This window comes from Canis lupus, chromosome 21 (assembly GCF_011100685.1).
Source record: "Canis lupus familiaris isolate Mischka breed German Shepherd chromosome 21, alternate assembly UU_Cfam_GSD_1.0, whole genome shotgun sequence".
Lineage (NCBI taxonomy): Eukaryota > Metazoa > Chordata > Mammalia > Carnivora > Canidae > Canis > Canis lupus.
In genome coordinates this window covers 15,287,953-15,303,490 of record NC_049242.1, presented here as the reverse complement: position 1 = coordinate 15,303,490, position 15,538 = coordinate 15,287,953, and the positions used below count along the sequence as shown (strand labels likewise).

The window sequence follows — 15,538 nt, the reverse complement described above, 5'->3', positions numbered from 1 at the left end:
ATTTGCAATCATCCGAACTGGAAAGTTCAATGTGGACAGGTAATCTAAAAATTTAGCAATCTCCTATGCAGTTTACTTACTGAAAATCTATTTCCTCAAACAATCTGAAAGTGGGTTTTGGGTATAAGTGATGCTTGGAAGTTGCTCTTTTTCTTCTGCCTGGTGCTTTTATTTGCCCACAAAATATTAAGTTTAGGTTTTTCTTTTCTATTTCCAAGTTATATATTGTCTTCAGCTCCTGATGATCATTTTTTTCTTCTTTTCCTTCCTTTTCTTCCTTTTCTTTCCTTTCCTCTCTTTCTCCTTATTTTCTTATTTAAAAATGACCAGTGTTTAACAGTGAGTTAATGGATATTTATTAATGAAAAACATCAGAGAGTGAGTTACCAAATGACAGACAAAAAAAAAAAAATGCTGTGGTTTATACATGGGAGTTGTATTCTTGAAACACTGATCCTTGACCTCTCAAATTTGATCAATATTTGCAAATCTCAGTGTGGTCAATATTATTCTTACTTGAAATCAACATGTATGTTGTCTTGGATTTCATAAGGACAAAGCCAACCTTAACCATAAACAGACACAGAAGGAACAAATGAAGCAATGGATTTAAACTTGTTTTTGTTTTTTGTTTTTTTTCTCTTCATCTTGTCTAGGAATAGAAATTATTGTGCTGAGGGCTGAGAGATTAAATTGTGTCACTTGTCAGGAAATTGGCAAGCAGCCATCTTTTTGGCCTGCTACATGCTGCTTTTGTGCTGTGGATGGGTTTAATAAATGCACTGTTGTGTAAAATGTCATTGCTGCATCGCCAAACGGAGGCTGTCATGTGATAGTTCTTCCTCAGAATGACAGATCAATATTGGTCTGTAGCAATCCAGGGACTTGAAGCCACACAAAGGGCATTTTTATGGTTCAGAAACAAAAGTAGAAATAAAAATCATTCTCCAAAGCATGGAGATATATCTATTTTGCTCTGGAAGAAAACCTAATGTTCTTTCTAAAATGTTCTTAAAGATAGGTAATGTTATTAAATTTTAATGACTACTTCCAGAAGAAAAAATACAAATAACTGGTAACATTTTTGAAAAGTTCAATCTTACTGTTAACTGTCAAATAAATGTAAAGTAAAGCAAGGAAATACGCCATTGTTTACCTTGGTAAACAGCCCAAAATTACATATGTATAAGCACATGTGATACTGACAACATACTATAAAATAGGCCTTCTCCAACATTGCTCGTAGAAATAAAATTTAGTACAAACTTTCTTTGGAAGAAATTTAGCAATATGTGTCAAAACTCTAACATGTTCATACTTTTTGGTCCTGAAATTCTACGACTAGAAATATATTCTCAGGAAATTATGAAAAATATTTAAAATGCTAAGAAACTGAAAATAAACTCTTAACAATGTGAATAGTAAATATATTATTAAGCAATAATTAAAATAGCTGTAGAGGTTTTTAAAAATTATCTAGGCAAAGGTTTATGAAGTAAGGTTGTGTGGAGTTAAGCAAATACTAATTGTACAGAACATGATCTAAACAAAAATTTAAAAAATAGTTAAAAAAACAGAAATAAATGCACAAAACATGTTAATAGTGGTTGACTCCATGTAGTATAAAAATGAATGTGCTGTGTTTAAAATTTTTTTCCTACTCTTCTGCATTATATATAAATATATATCACATAAAGGCAACTATCATTTCCCTAAACACACATACATAATAAGTTATATTTAAAAAAGAAGTTATATGGGGGAAAAGATCACTGTCCAGAGAAATTCATGTAAACCACTATATGTTTTCTTGCATTGCCTCTTAACTCAGCCCTCATTCCTTATTTTCCCTTCAGCTCTGGCTTGCTCTCTCACTCTAGCTCAGACTCACACCTCCAGCCATCAGCTGAAACAGATCTCTGCTGTCTCTCCCCTTGGGGCACTAATTTCTTCCCTGTTTCTGACCTTGGTCCCTCCCTTGCTTCTCATTGTGCTTTTTGCCTCTTGTCTCCAAGTGTGAAAAGGGCCTGAGATGAGCTGTGAGGTCTGCTCATTGTTTCTGAAGTTCAGAGGCCTGTAATTGGCAAGCCACTCTGCAGCCCAGACATAAGGGAGTTTCAGAATCAGAATTCCATAGTGTTCATATTCATTTTTTATTGTTGAGTGATAAATTACCACAAATTTTAAAGTTCAAAACAACATACATTTATTATCTCTGAGTTCTAATGTGTCAGGAGTTTGAATACAGCTTAGTAGAATCCTTCAGTCTGGATCCCACAAGATTGCAATCAGGGTGTCATGATTTGCTTTGTTTGCTTGCTTTCTCAGCTGGGTATCATTTCTTTCAGGATCATGGGTTCGTCTTCAAGGCTCATGGGGCTATTGTCAGAATTTAGCTATATCACTGATATCTTCCATCTTACTGGCATAGGCTGGGGACCATTCTCAGCTCCTAGAAGCTGCCCTCAAGTACTTGCTTGCCCCACGGCCCCCTCTATAGATCTCATAACATGGAAGTTTGCTCTGTCTGGGCCAGCAGGACAATGTCTTGGCTTTTCAAGTAGTCACTGGATTAGGTGAGGTTGACACAATATAATCACTTTTGATTAACTCAGTCAACTGATTAGGGACCTTAATTATATTTGTGAAATTTCTTCTGCCAAATAAAACAATATTATCATGAAAGTACTATTCCATCATATTCACAGGTTCTGCCCACACTCAAGGGGAAGAAATCATACAGGCTGTGGGTCATTGGGGGTTATTTTAGATTTCTACCATAAGTGTCCTTTCCTGGCAGTCACAGACTTGTGACAAGTTCAGCATGCTGTTAAATGGCTGGCCTGGCAGAATGAGCTGTGTTGAGGGCCTTGAATTTTACATAGCTCCTTCATGCTCACTATTTCATTTAATCTTTACCATAGCTTCCTGAGGTCAATGCTCCTATCTCCAATTTAACCAGTGAGAAAACTGGAGCACAGAGAGCCTAAAAAGAATCCCAAAGTCACACAGCTAGAAATCAGAACTTGAAATCCAGGTCCTCTTACTCCAAATAGTATGTTCTTTCTCTTATATCTCTCATCTGGGGCAACTCCTGAGACCTGAGCTCATTTTGGGGTCTAATCTCAGGGAGAGAATCACCTCGCATTTCATCTGTGTCTTAAGCCTTCACACTCACTTTATACTGAGTGTGATTGAGCTCGCACAGGAAGGCTTTTGACAATGAACTTAGAATTCCTAGAATGGTGTATTTATTAGTGTTCTATTGTTCCTTAGAAAATCGCCACAAATTTGCAGCTTAAAACAACACCCACTTATTAGCTCACTGTTTACACAGGTCAGAAGTCTGGTTGCAGCATGGTTAGAATCTCTGCTTAGGTTCTATCAGGCTGAAATCCCCGTCAGCTGAGCAACAGTCTCATCTGGAGGTTAGGGTCTTCTTCGAAGCTCACCTCGGTGTGGTAGGACTCAGCTCCTTGCAGATGTAAGAGAAAAGTTTCTGCTTCCTTGTTAGCTGTCTGCTTGAAGACCTGCTTCTCATCCTTTCTCACATGGAGGCCTTTCTCACATTCTCACATGACCTCCTCCCGCTGTCTTCAAACCAGCAACAGAGTGTCAAGTACTTCACACATTTTGAATTTCCGACTTCTGCCACCAGCCAGAGAAAGCATTCCACTTTTAAAATTCACGATTAGATCATGTTCACTTGAATACTCTCCCCTATCTTAAGGTCAACTGGGTATTACAACATAACATAGCATAACCACAGGTGTGATATCTCACGGTAGACACAGGTTCTATGGATTACGATGTGGACTCCTGAGGAGTGGCATTTTTAGAATGCTGCCTACTGTAGTGCATCTTCAAGTGTCTCCCTGCTCCCCACCAGCATAATATAGAAGGCAATGACATGGACATTGTAGTGAGACTACCTGGGTTCAAATTCTAGCTCTAACATTTCTTAGTCATACAAGCTTTTGCAAATTACTCAACCTCTAATGCTTTGATTTTTTCTTTTCCTTTTTCTCAAAAATATTTATTTATTTATTTTAGAGAGAGAGAGATGGGGAGAAGGACAGAGGGAGAGGGAGAGAGAGAACCTCAAGCAGACTCCCTGGTGAATGCAGAGCTGGATGCTGGGCTCAATCCCACCACTTGAGATTATGACCTGAGCTGAAATCAAGAGTCAGACGCTTAACTGACTGAGCCACCCAGGCACCTCAGTACCTAGGTTTTTTAATCTGAAAAATGGGAATAATAAAATTGTGGGTGTCATTGAGTTGTTGAACATTTTAAATGAATTATGTGCCAGGAAAAGCACTTGGCACATTGAACCACTATGTTGGTCTCTGCTATTATTATTGTTGATCTGATTATAATATCTACTCTTGTAGAATCCAAATTTCTACTCCTTCAAGAGCAGACCCATCACCTCACTTTCCTGGGCCTCAGCTTCTCTGTAAACTTTAGTGTTATTTGATTTTCAACAATATAATTTATAGTGGAAATTTATAGTGGAAAAGACATTATATAGTGGAATTTATAGTGGAAAAGACATACTTAAAAATTTTAAGAGTCTCTAACACACGAAAGAACAAAGAATTTTTTAAGTAAAACATAACCATGCTTAGTTTGTGAGCTTATTTTTTTTAAGTGAGGGAAACAGCAGATTTAGTTGACTACATTATAAACTCAAGAACAGAAATATAGAACCTGTGTTAGGACCATACCTATTTCTAAATGGCCTTTAATTCCATGTTATAAGCAGGAGAAAAGGGGCTATGGACATAAAAGAACAGGAACCTTAGGAAAGACATGGTAGCTGAAAGGAGGCTGAAAGAAAGATGGAAGGGACAAGTAGAAAGAGCAGAGGAAAGACCACTGAGAGTAGGGAGGGCAGGTAGGGAAAAGGAGGAGATATTGCTAATATTTACTGAGTATCTAATATACACTGACTTAGCTGGGGACATAAGTTTTCTCACTGAATCCTCAGAACAACTCAGTGGAGTTGATATTAGTGTCATCATTTTATGGAGGAGAAAACAGGGACTAAAAGAGTGTAACTTTCCAAGACCAATTATATTAGTATACAGAGATTAGAACCTATATCCTTCCAGAGCTCATTGTGATGTGCTGCTCCCCTGTCCAAAGCACTAATGGTGAGATAAAAAGTACTCCTCACAGCTCGTTGGCCTATCTTTGAACAGTGCCCCTGCCACAGTGAGAAAGGACTTCTTGGGTGGGCTTGTGTGTTAGTCCCTTTCCCTTTGGGAGTTTTTAGGCAAAGACCACATGATACAGAAGATTCTACTGTTGAACAAGAGTTTAGAGAGTACACAAGTGATATTCAGGATTAATTCTTGGGTGTATTCAAAGCTAGCTGGGTGATCTTCTTAGTCTTTAAGCCTTAATTTCATGGGTTAATATTATGGTCAAATAATAGTATCTACCTCATGTGGATATTGTGAGTATATAGAAGACTGTATGTGTTTATGTACATCTTTATTTCTATCTACGTATCTTAGCACAATGCCCTCCAGACATAAAAAGCTCAATAAATTTTAGCTAGTATTATGTTTATTCTCTTTATAACTACTGGATGCTCCTTGTAGCAGAACTCCTTTTAGCTCTGTAGGCATGATACTGCCACCCATATTTGCAAGCAAACAATGGTGTCACTGCCACTTTTCATTCTTAACTGTAGGGTAAGCATGTTTAACATAAAGGCTATTCTATCCCAAACTTGGGGCGGGAATTTGGCTAAGAGAGAGAAGTTCTCCTAGTTCTAGGCAGAGTGGTGTGAGATGGTGGTTGTGGACCATTGATTGCAGAGCAATCTTCCAACTACTATTTCTAAACTTTGAAAAGTTTAGAAAAGCTTCTCCAGCCTCCAGTATTAGCAAACTCAGTCACCAAGATGAGAATCTTGGTGAATTACATAGTATCTGTTTCAAACTGTTCACTCTGTAGCATGTGTATTTCCTTAATCTCACCAATTCAGTTTGAAAATTCTTTTGTTAAAAACCATGTGTTTCCTGTGGGAGTGTCATTCATATTTTTCATGTTGGTGGGAGACTCAGATGCCCCTGAAAAAAAATCTGTGAATCTCTTCCACAAGCTGTTCTAAGTAATCACTGCGTCGGAACAAATAGGGAACACAAGTGTTCTTGGCTTTTTTATAAGAAAAACAGTAAACTAACTTACTCATGTTTAATGAGAAAACAGACTAAGGAACGGCTACAAAGCTTACATTTGCAATGCTTAGTTCACAGTCCCCACTGTGGCTCTATGTAAACTAGTCATTCTTATCTACAGGACTTTGCTTGTGCTACCCACCCTTTTCTTACTCATTAATTTACCCTCCTACCTCATCTCCTTTAATTAATTAATTAACTAATTAATTCAAAAACTCATTCATTCAGCAAGAATTTATTGATGCACTTCTATATATAACTTCTTGGCCGAAGGGGATTCACAGTGTAGTGGAAGTACTAAAATAACACTGGGACATGCTTTTCTCCCCAGGCAAATCTCTTCTAATTGTTCCAATCTACAATGCCTTTTAGCTAGTGCTTTGATCTCTGATAGAATTTTATATTATTTACTAATTGTCCAATGTGTGTGACCCTTAGTTACCCAAATAATCTTCAGTTCTTTAAAGAGTGGAGGCCCTGGTTCTAGCAGCTACTACTGTATGCTGAGCAGTATCTGCTCTGCTCCATCTACCTACTTAACCTCACATTGTGGTCCTCATCAAAGTCAAATTGGTTTCTCTCTTCGTTGGGATAATTTGTTCTTTCTCCCCCTGTGTCCTTATTCAGATTTATGGGGTTAGTGGAATCTTAGTTATTTTTTAAGACCCAGTATAGAATCTTCCTATGGAATAGTTTTTATACTCTCTGTTCAAACTCCTGCAGAAAGCTCTTATAAGTGGTTGCTGAATCTATGACTACACACAGTATCTATACCATTGCCTTATTTCTTAATACTACTTACAGTATAGTGTTTTTGAAACATGTTATTATTTGCTCACCAGCTCTGAGTATTCTTCCTTCTAGCCAGAATGAAGGCCTCATGGAACAAAAGATTTATCTGTATACTCTCCTTACAGAGCCAGGCTGAATGTTGAACATAGTGCTTATCAACAAACAGAAATTAAATACTAGTTGAATTTTAGTCAGTAATAAGAAATCTGTAAAGTCATTATCGAAAGCTTGCTTTGACAGCCATTTCTTTCAAGTACAGAGCCTCATAAAATTATTATTCTCCAAAGGTATAAACATGTCTTATTGATGTGGCAGATTTACTTTCCAAATAATTCTAACGTTTCAGAGCTTTACCTGAGTCTGCCATCCTCTGCTGCAGCACCACCCGGTATAATCTTCGTAATAAATATGCCAGGATCATCTCCAATGTGAGGATTATCTGTTCCTCCAGCAATACTGAATCCCAGGCCAGAATTCCCCTGGAGAGACAATACATAGACATTAAATGATACGGCTGTCACCTAAACCTAGTTCCCCTTGCACTAGGCGTTATCATCTTACCACTCAAATGGATATCAGGTGATAACAGTCTTCTAATGCAAAGCTATAAAGTGCACTGTCAGCAGACAAAGGAAGGTCAGAAAAAACACTCAAGTTCGTTTCTGCATTGCAAGAATTTAAGGGGCCTTACATTTTTGCTTATTCCAAGGGCCTTATATTTTGGCATTTAGGGAAAGTATTTTTTTATACAGCAATTAAAATGATCATTACAAAGTAGGAAATAAAAGCTTACAAATTGTGTTATATGCAAAAATATTAATGTCAATTGTGAAAATTATATATGAAAAAGAATGGAAGGAAACCAGCTATGTGGAAATTGATTTAGTAGAGTAGTGAAATTTGGCTGTTTTATTTCCAGTACTGTTATACATCAAATAAATGAGTCTTTATGTAACAAGAAGCTTCGACTTCAGAAGGCAGGTCTCCCTTCTAGAGTTAATGAATGTGAGATATTTTTTAGCAATAAACAGATTTTAATTTGCAATAGATATAGACAAGGAATGTATTACTACTGCAGCATGTAAATTTGATAGTTTATATTCTAATAAAGCTTTCATACTTACTCGTGTAAATTATAGTAATTGACATCCAATGTACATATAACCTTCTAAAATGTATTAAGACATAATTAAAAGTCTTCCCCAAATTCACAAGCCATCTTACTTAACATATTTATTATTTACATATTTTTATCTATATCTCCCTTGCTACATTAGGTTTCCATATTATGTTCGGATGTTTTTTTCTAGTTCACATTATATTTTAAGCCATATCCATATACCTAGGTACTGTTTATAATTATCCATTTTAAATTGCTAATAATATTTCATCAAGGTCACATACTATCATTTATTTAACTAGTTCTCTATCACTGGATATTTGATTTCACTAAAACCAAGATAGCTTACTAAATTTAAAACTACCTGATTAAGTTCTGCTCTTGGATTAAAAGAGATGAGGATTAAAAATTTAGTAGTTAATCCAGAAAAATTAATTAAGATACTCAATTAGTCAGAAAAGTTCAATGTCAAGATAATATCAGCTGTAACTTGACAGTTATATCACTACAAATGTCAAGGTTATGCTTGGCAATATTTATTGGCTGAATAATAAGAATTCCAGAAGGATGATTTTGCAATCATACATTTATGTTGAAGGGTTGAAATTAATAATTCAACCATAACAACTAAAATCCCATGTCTTTATACTTCTGACATTTCTCTAGTTCTGTTTTTCTTTGGAAAAATCCAATGCTCATTGAACAGAAACAATACTCAGTAGCAGTCATATAATCATAAATATACTTATACTTGTTAAACATCAGCTCTGTGCTTGGCACTGGACTAGTTTCTGGGATTATAGCAGTGAATATATCAGTTTATGAGGCACAGGAAGAGGAAGTGCAGAGTGTAGGAGTGGCCAACAGAGGAAGGAAGCACAAGGACTTTTCCTGAAGGTGAAAAACAGTTACTTTTAAGGGGGTCAGGATGGAACCTGGGGAGGAAACAGAACATTCCAGGCAAAGGAAGAACATATGTAAAATCCCTGAGATCGGAAAGGGTTTGCTCGGTCCAGGACACAGACAAGGCTTGAATAAAGAAAGCAAAATGAACTGGATGTGATAAGAATTTACCACAAGTGCAGGTGAAGCTATTCTTGGTTTTAAGTATCTCTTGACACCAGATGACTCTAACAGTATTATTTGAGTATCTATTATGTGTAAGGCTACAGGGAAGCTAAGGCTACAGGGAATAAGACTAGATGATTTCTCCCTTTGTGGGATCCAAGAAAGAGCAGAAAAGGCAGTGATAGTCTGGCGTCTGATAATCAATACATTTTTACTGTAGTATCAACTACATTGTCATGTATATAGTTATCAGGATAGCATGTAGGTGACTTGTGAGGCAGTTTCTGTAAGATCTAGAGGTTTTGGAAGGAAAGATGAGCATCTTCATTGTAATTTGGGTCTAGTTCCAAGAACATCAATTGGAGTATATTGGTCTTACTAGAATTGGCACCTCGGAGATAATCATTTCTTGAGTAAGGGGGTAGAGAAAGAGGAGAGCACAGATTGGGAGATATACAAATGCTTTCTTTTGAAAATATCAATATTTTTGGAGAAGGCACTGAAAATTTTGCCATTTGAGAAACATATTCACTACCTAGCTCCTAACCTTCATTTCTAGCTTTACATTTTCACCTGCAGAAATACTCAACTGAAAAAAAAAAAAAAAAAAAAAAAAAAAAAAGAAATACTCAACTGAGCTGCTGGCTTTTTCCTGTACAGTTCACCTCATGATTTGTCTCTTGGCCTTTATTCATGCTGTTTTCTCTGCCAGAAACTTTCTATCTCCCCTTTGCCAGCCCAATTCTTCCCATTATCCAAGATAAGGCTCAGAAGGCACGTGCTACAGAAAATATTAAATAATTACTCCAACTCCACTTCTCTGGGTAATTTAGTCTCCTTTTAAATCTTTAAGGAGTTTTGTGTTTATCTATGCCATGCACTGCATTGTTTTGAGTTTATATATTTATGAGTCTATCTTTCCTTCAAACTAAGGAAACTGTGTAGTATTCATCTTTGTTTCTTGGTGCTTTCTTTGGCACATAGTATTGTTCAGTAAATAAATGATGAGTAAATGAACAAACAAACTTACTGAGAATATTCAAGATCTAAAGGGAAGACACAAAAAGGACACAGTAAAAGTCCACAATGTGTTAAAAAATATAATACACAAGTAGAAGCCTTTTTGTTCTATGTGGCTACAAGAATAAAAATGGAAAGCCTAAGTATCCAAACTGTGGCTTAGGTAAACGATGAATGAGATAAAACTGTCCAAAATGGGGATAGGCTGCTCTGGAGGACCCTTTACTCAGAGAACAGCTGCTTAGTTGCTGGACATGAGGGATCTGGGCATTTATTGAGAGGTCAAACTGGACAATTTTAAAGGATTCTTCTGGATCTTTGGCTTGATTTGTAGGAGAACTACCCTTTGCCAACAAAGAAAGAGAAATGCTTTAGTGGTAGAAGTAGATCACTACTACATTTTTAAAACTCATTTTGTGAATCAATAGATCTTTGACCTAATAGGTTTAAGGACAATCTAGCAACTACAACTGTTTTTAAAATTGACTCTAATATGGAGAATATGGTGGCCTTGGCATCTCCTAATATACGTTTCCCTGCCCTCAAATCTACTCTGAGGAAAAGAATGAGTATATAAGAAAATCTATAATGAAAAGTGGTAGGTAGAGGCAGAGTGTAACTGGACGTGTGCTTCCAGTCTTAAGGATTTCCAAAACCAAATTTTATGTTTCAGTTAAAACCAGTCTGCCAGCTGGGCCTGGCCAGCCACCATGGTTCTTTAGAGGATATTCATGTGACTTCAGCTAAGGAAATTATTTAAAGCGTTTTCCTGTCTCTCCTTATTGTTCTCACCCAGCCGTCCCTTTCAGGCCTTTGCTACCAGCCAGGAGCATTCAGCGGAGAGAGGGACAGATAACAAGCAGCAGTGAAATTACTGCCTGCTGTTCTCCATGGCTGAATCACGCCAGTCCCCTGACAATCATCCCAGAGCCAGCCAGCTGCATGGGCAGACCCCAGAACCTTTGTGTTCTGAGCAGCTCTCTCCATGTGAATAGGTAGACCCCTGGCTGACACCCTTAGATCCTGAGAATTGTGGCTAATTAACCGAGTGTTGATACTTGACTCAGTCAATGGCAACTGTGAGGTGCCACGCTAGTGAGGGCAGCCCCTGCAGAGGGCTCTGGGTGGGCTGCATTCCCTTGCAGTTGGGCAGATTCCATGACTGATGAACGTGTCTGGCATGAACCATTCTTTTTCCTTGTTCCTAATCCTCCATATTTGCTGATTCTCCCCCAAGAGCACAAGTCCGCTGCCTAGCCAAATTGTACTTCCTCTTTCATGTTAGTACATGAAAATCTTAGTACACTCCATCTCTTCTCAGGAAGTAACCAACAATTTAACTGATGGTTTGTAAATATAAATACAATATCCTCAGAAAAGTTCCTCTTTCAAAGTTTTTCTAAAGTTAAAATTATTTCCATTATGGGGTTATAAAAAAGAAGAAAAAAAAATAAAATGATATAATCATATGCATTTATGGAATTTTTAAAAATATTTATTTATTTATTTATTTATTTGAGAAAGAGAGGGAGAGAGAGTATGAGCCAGAGCTCAAGGAGGGGGAAAGGCAGGAAGAGAGGAAGAGAAGGAGAAGCAGACTCCCCAGGAGTGTGGATCCAATGTGGGGCTCAACAGCAGGACCTGAGATCATGACCTGAGCCAAAGTCAAGTGTTGGATGCTTAACCCACTGAACCACCCAGGCACCCCTATAGAATTTTCTATTTACAAAGACTTTCTTTGATTTTTTTAGAAGTTCTTATTTTATTTTATTATTTTTAAAATATTTAATTTATTGGATCCCTGGGTGGCTCAGCAGTTTAGCCTTACCTTCAGCCCAGGGTGTAATCCTGGAGTCTCCAGATCGAGCCCCGCATCAGGCTCCCTGCATGGAGGCTGCTTCTCCCTCTGCCTGTGTCTCTGCCTCTCTCTCTCTCTCTTTCTCTCTCTCTCTGTCTTTCATGAGTAGATAAATAAAAATCTTAAAAAAAATAAAGATTTTATTTATTTATTCATGAGAGACACAGAGATCGAAAGAGAGAGGCAGAGACATAGGCAGAGGGAGAAGCAGGCTCCATGCAGGCAGCCCCCTTGTGGGACTCGATCCCAGGACTCCAGGTTCACGCCCTAAGCTGAAGGCAGACACTTAACCACCGAGCCACCCAGGTGTCCCAGAAGTTCTTGTTTTAAAGTATTGTTTAATCTGGGAATTAAATTCTAGGAATTTATCTTAAAGAAATAATCAGAGATATGTACAAAGATTTATATTCAAAGCTTCATCCCAGTATTAAGTTTTTAATATTAAAAACAAAACAAAACAAAGAATAATAACAACTGGGAACAAACATCCAAATGATGGAGAAATGGCTAAAAATGCTGTCATACATCTATCTGAGTGTGGGACTATTTCGAAGCCATTAAAATTGTAGTGACAATGACAGCAGGAAATCCTCATTTTATAAATGTGAGAGGGTAAAAAAAGTATCCAGAATTTTAATTATAGTATGATCACCACTGAAAATATTAAAAGCAAATGACATGTTTTTAGCAAGAAAATCATTAATTAATAATTAGTAATAGTAAAAGTATTTAATAATTCAAACTGAAGAGGGAGAGTATTTAAAAATTAGAAAGTTCTTAATAAAACTAAAAAAATACCAAAATACTAAAAATTCCCTCAAGGGAACTAACATATGTTGCGTATTTATTCTGAGCTAAACACTGACCTAACTGTTTTATAATCCTCCATTCAGTACATACTATTTCTTCCGTTTTATTTATTTATTTTTCTTTTTTTTTCTTCCGTTTTATATATTAAAAAGCAAACAACAAACAAATGGAAAACCCTGAGGCTGAAAAGAGTGAAGTAACATCCAAACACAGAAAATAAGCAAATAGTGGATTTCAGATTCAAATCAAATTTGTTAGGCTCCAAATATCATTTTCTTTCCATTATATCATATTTCCTTTCCTGGGTTGAAAAAAATGATTTGATGGTAGATAAATAATAAAAATGATAATAATAACAAACCACTATTTTGGATTTTTGAAAAAAAGTCTAAACCACTCCTAAATGTTCCAAAAATGTTCTTTTTACTTTTTACTTTTTTTTTTTTTTTTTTTTTGGCAGGGCTTGATTTCACAACCCTGAGATTAAGACCTGAGCTAAGATCAAGAGTCAGATGCTTAATGGACTGAACCACCCGGATGCCCCAGAAAATTTCTATTGGAAAAACACGGATTTGAGCCATTCAGACCTAGGTTTGAGTGCCAGCTCTGCACTTGTTAAGTATTTGACATTGGCTAAAATTTTCAACTTTGAGTCTAGTTTTTTCAGCTGAAAAATGCAGATAATACCTACTTCCCAGAATTGTTAGAAAGATGAAAGCAAATGATGTGTATTAGCAGCATCTCAAGCACAGATCCTGGTACATGGGTGATAATTAATCATTACTAGTTCATTTTCTTTGGTTTGACACATAGTACTGTTAAAGGGGTCTTTACAAGTTGAAGGCAATAAGGGAAAACAGAATTCAGACTATATGTTTTTTCATTTATTCCTTTATTCATCCAACAAGTATTTGTTGATGAATTTTAACCTACACTATTACTATATGTTATTTCTTTTGGTAAAAATAATTTAGCTAAAAAATTCTGAATAGGAAAGGGTTGGAGTGGCTTAGAGTAGCAGTGCTGAAAACTATTAGATAAATAAAGGCTAGATAAAGACTCCAACTCTTTTGACCTTTAACAGCCGTGCCCTTTTTGAATAATATTGAAATTTTATAAATCCTTTTACTGACTCCAAGAGTCCTACACAATCCCCTCATTCCAAGAGAATCTATATGTTCTTTAATTCTCTCTGTCCACAATGATCAATATACAGGTCTATTTTCTGCACAGCTGCTCTAGCAATGACATTTGTTTATATATTTTTTTATATCACATACTATAAAATAATATGCATGTTGTTTTCGGATATATCACCATGCCTCAGTCTCTAATTTGTAAGTTTCTGACATACACCTGGATTGAAAATTACTGGTGCAAAATTTGACTAGTGATTAACACATAGACTGGTGAACAATATCAGTAGATAGAATGAAGATATGAAGAAAGGCTAAAACAGACAAGAGCAAATTAAAGTAATCCTCAAGCTACATGACAAGAGACAAATGTCACTTGACAGAAAGGTCCATTAGTTAGCAAGTTATCTACTAAATTGTCTTGGAAGATATCTTATTTTAGGCAGTAAATCTGGAATGGCACAAAGAATAAAAAGATGTCTTTTTTTCATAGACATTACTTGTTGAAAATCATTCAGTCTTTCTCACATCCATTTTCTATAACATACTGCAATATCAAAAGATGAATGGCCACAGGCCTATTATTAGGGTATAAAGATATGAGTGTAATTCAGACATTTCTAACTACTGCTGCTTGCAGTTATTTTCATAAAAATTTTCCCCCTCAAAAAATGTTTTAAGATGTTATCCACAATTCATGTATTTCTGAATAACACTCTTAGTCTCGGACTAAGAGATGCCTGTTTTCATTTACTTATAACTTCTAGGAGTTGCATTTTGGGTTTACTGATGAACAACCACCAAAAGGTCTGTGTCTGGGGACTGGTAACTGTGGGAAAGTGTTTTCAGGGGTTGGGGGACTGTGGAGAGGAAGATGTTCCAATAAACAGGAGGAAAGAGAATAGACCTTTACAACAGGCCAAAGAACTTGTGATAAGTAAAGGGGTGATATGATAAAGATTGATTACTGCTTTGTGAAACAGTTTTATTCTTATGAGAGACATGTGGTAGTATCTGATGAGGAGGAGGAAAGAATAGAGGAACAATTTTAGAGAGTGGCAGGGAGAGAATGCAAGCATTTCTGGTGGCTATAGGAAAGAAGGCCCTGGAAAGGGAGACTGAAGGTACAGAAGAGAAAGGCAGTCCATGGGGAGCAAAGATCTGAAGAAGGAGGAATGAGAATAAGGTCTAGAATCCAGATCTTTGAGTCCCTACCATAGATACTGGTTGCATATGTGGTATAACCACACCAAGGAATACAATGGTATTATAAGATGAATGTATCTTCACAATACATATTAGGTAAATAAAGTAGAATACAATATAAGATTTATATTTTATAATATATATGCATAGAGAAATTTGAAAGTATATTCACCAGTATATTAAAGTTGCTTTCAATGGTTATCAGAATGATAGATTTATTTACTTTTGTCATTTTGAGCAAGTCCATCTTTAATTTTCCTTATAAATATGTCTTACTATAAATACACACAAATACATTATACTCACAAAACATGTTTAACAAAAGAAAAAATGA

General features: G+C 36.3%; 1 protein-coding gene across 29 annotated transcripts in view; it reads right to left on the bottom strand.

The window, feature by feature from the left end:
- Nucleotides 1-15,538, bottom strand: part of DLG2 (discs large MAGUK scaffold protein 2) — a 1,987,603-nt gene that overhangs the window by 575,243 nt on the left and 1,396,822 nt on the right. For all 29 annotated transcript variants that reach the window (XM_038568427.1, XM_038568453.1, XM_038568428.1 and 26 more), the window contains one exon: nt 7,341-7,465. In XM_038568427.1, coding sequence (XP_038424355.1) covers nt 7,341-7,465 — 125 coding nt within the window. The remainder of the gene's footprint in view (nt 1-7,340; nt 7,466-15,538) is intronic.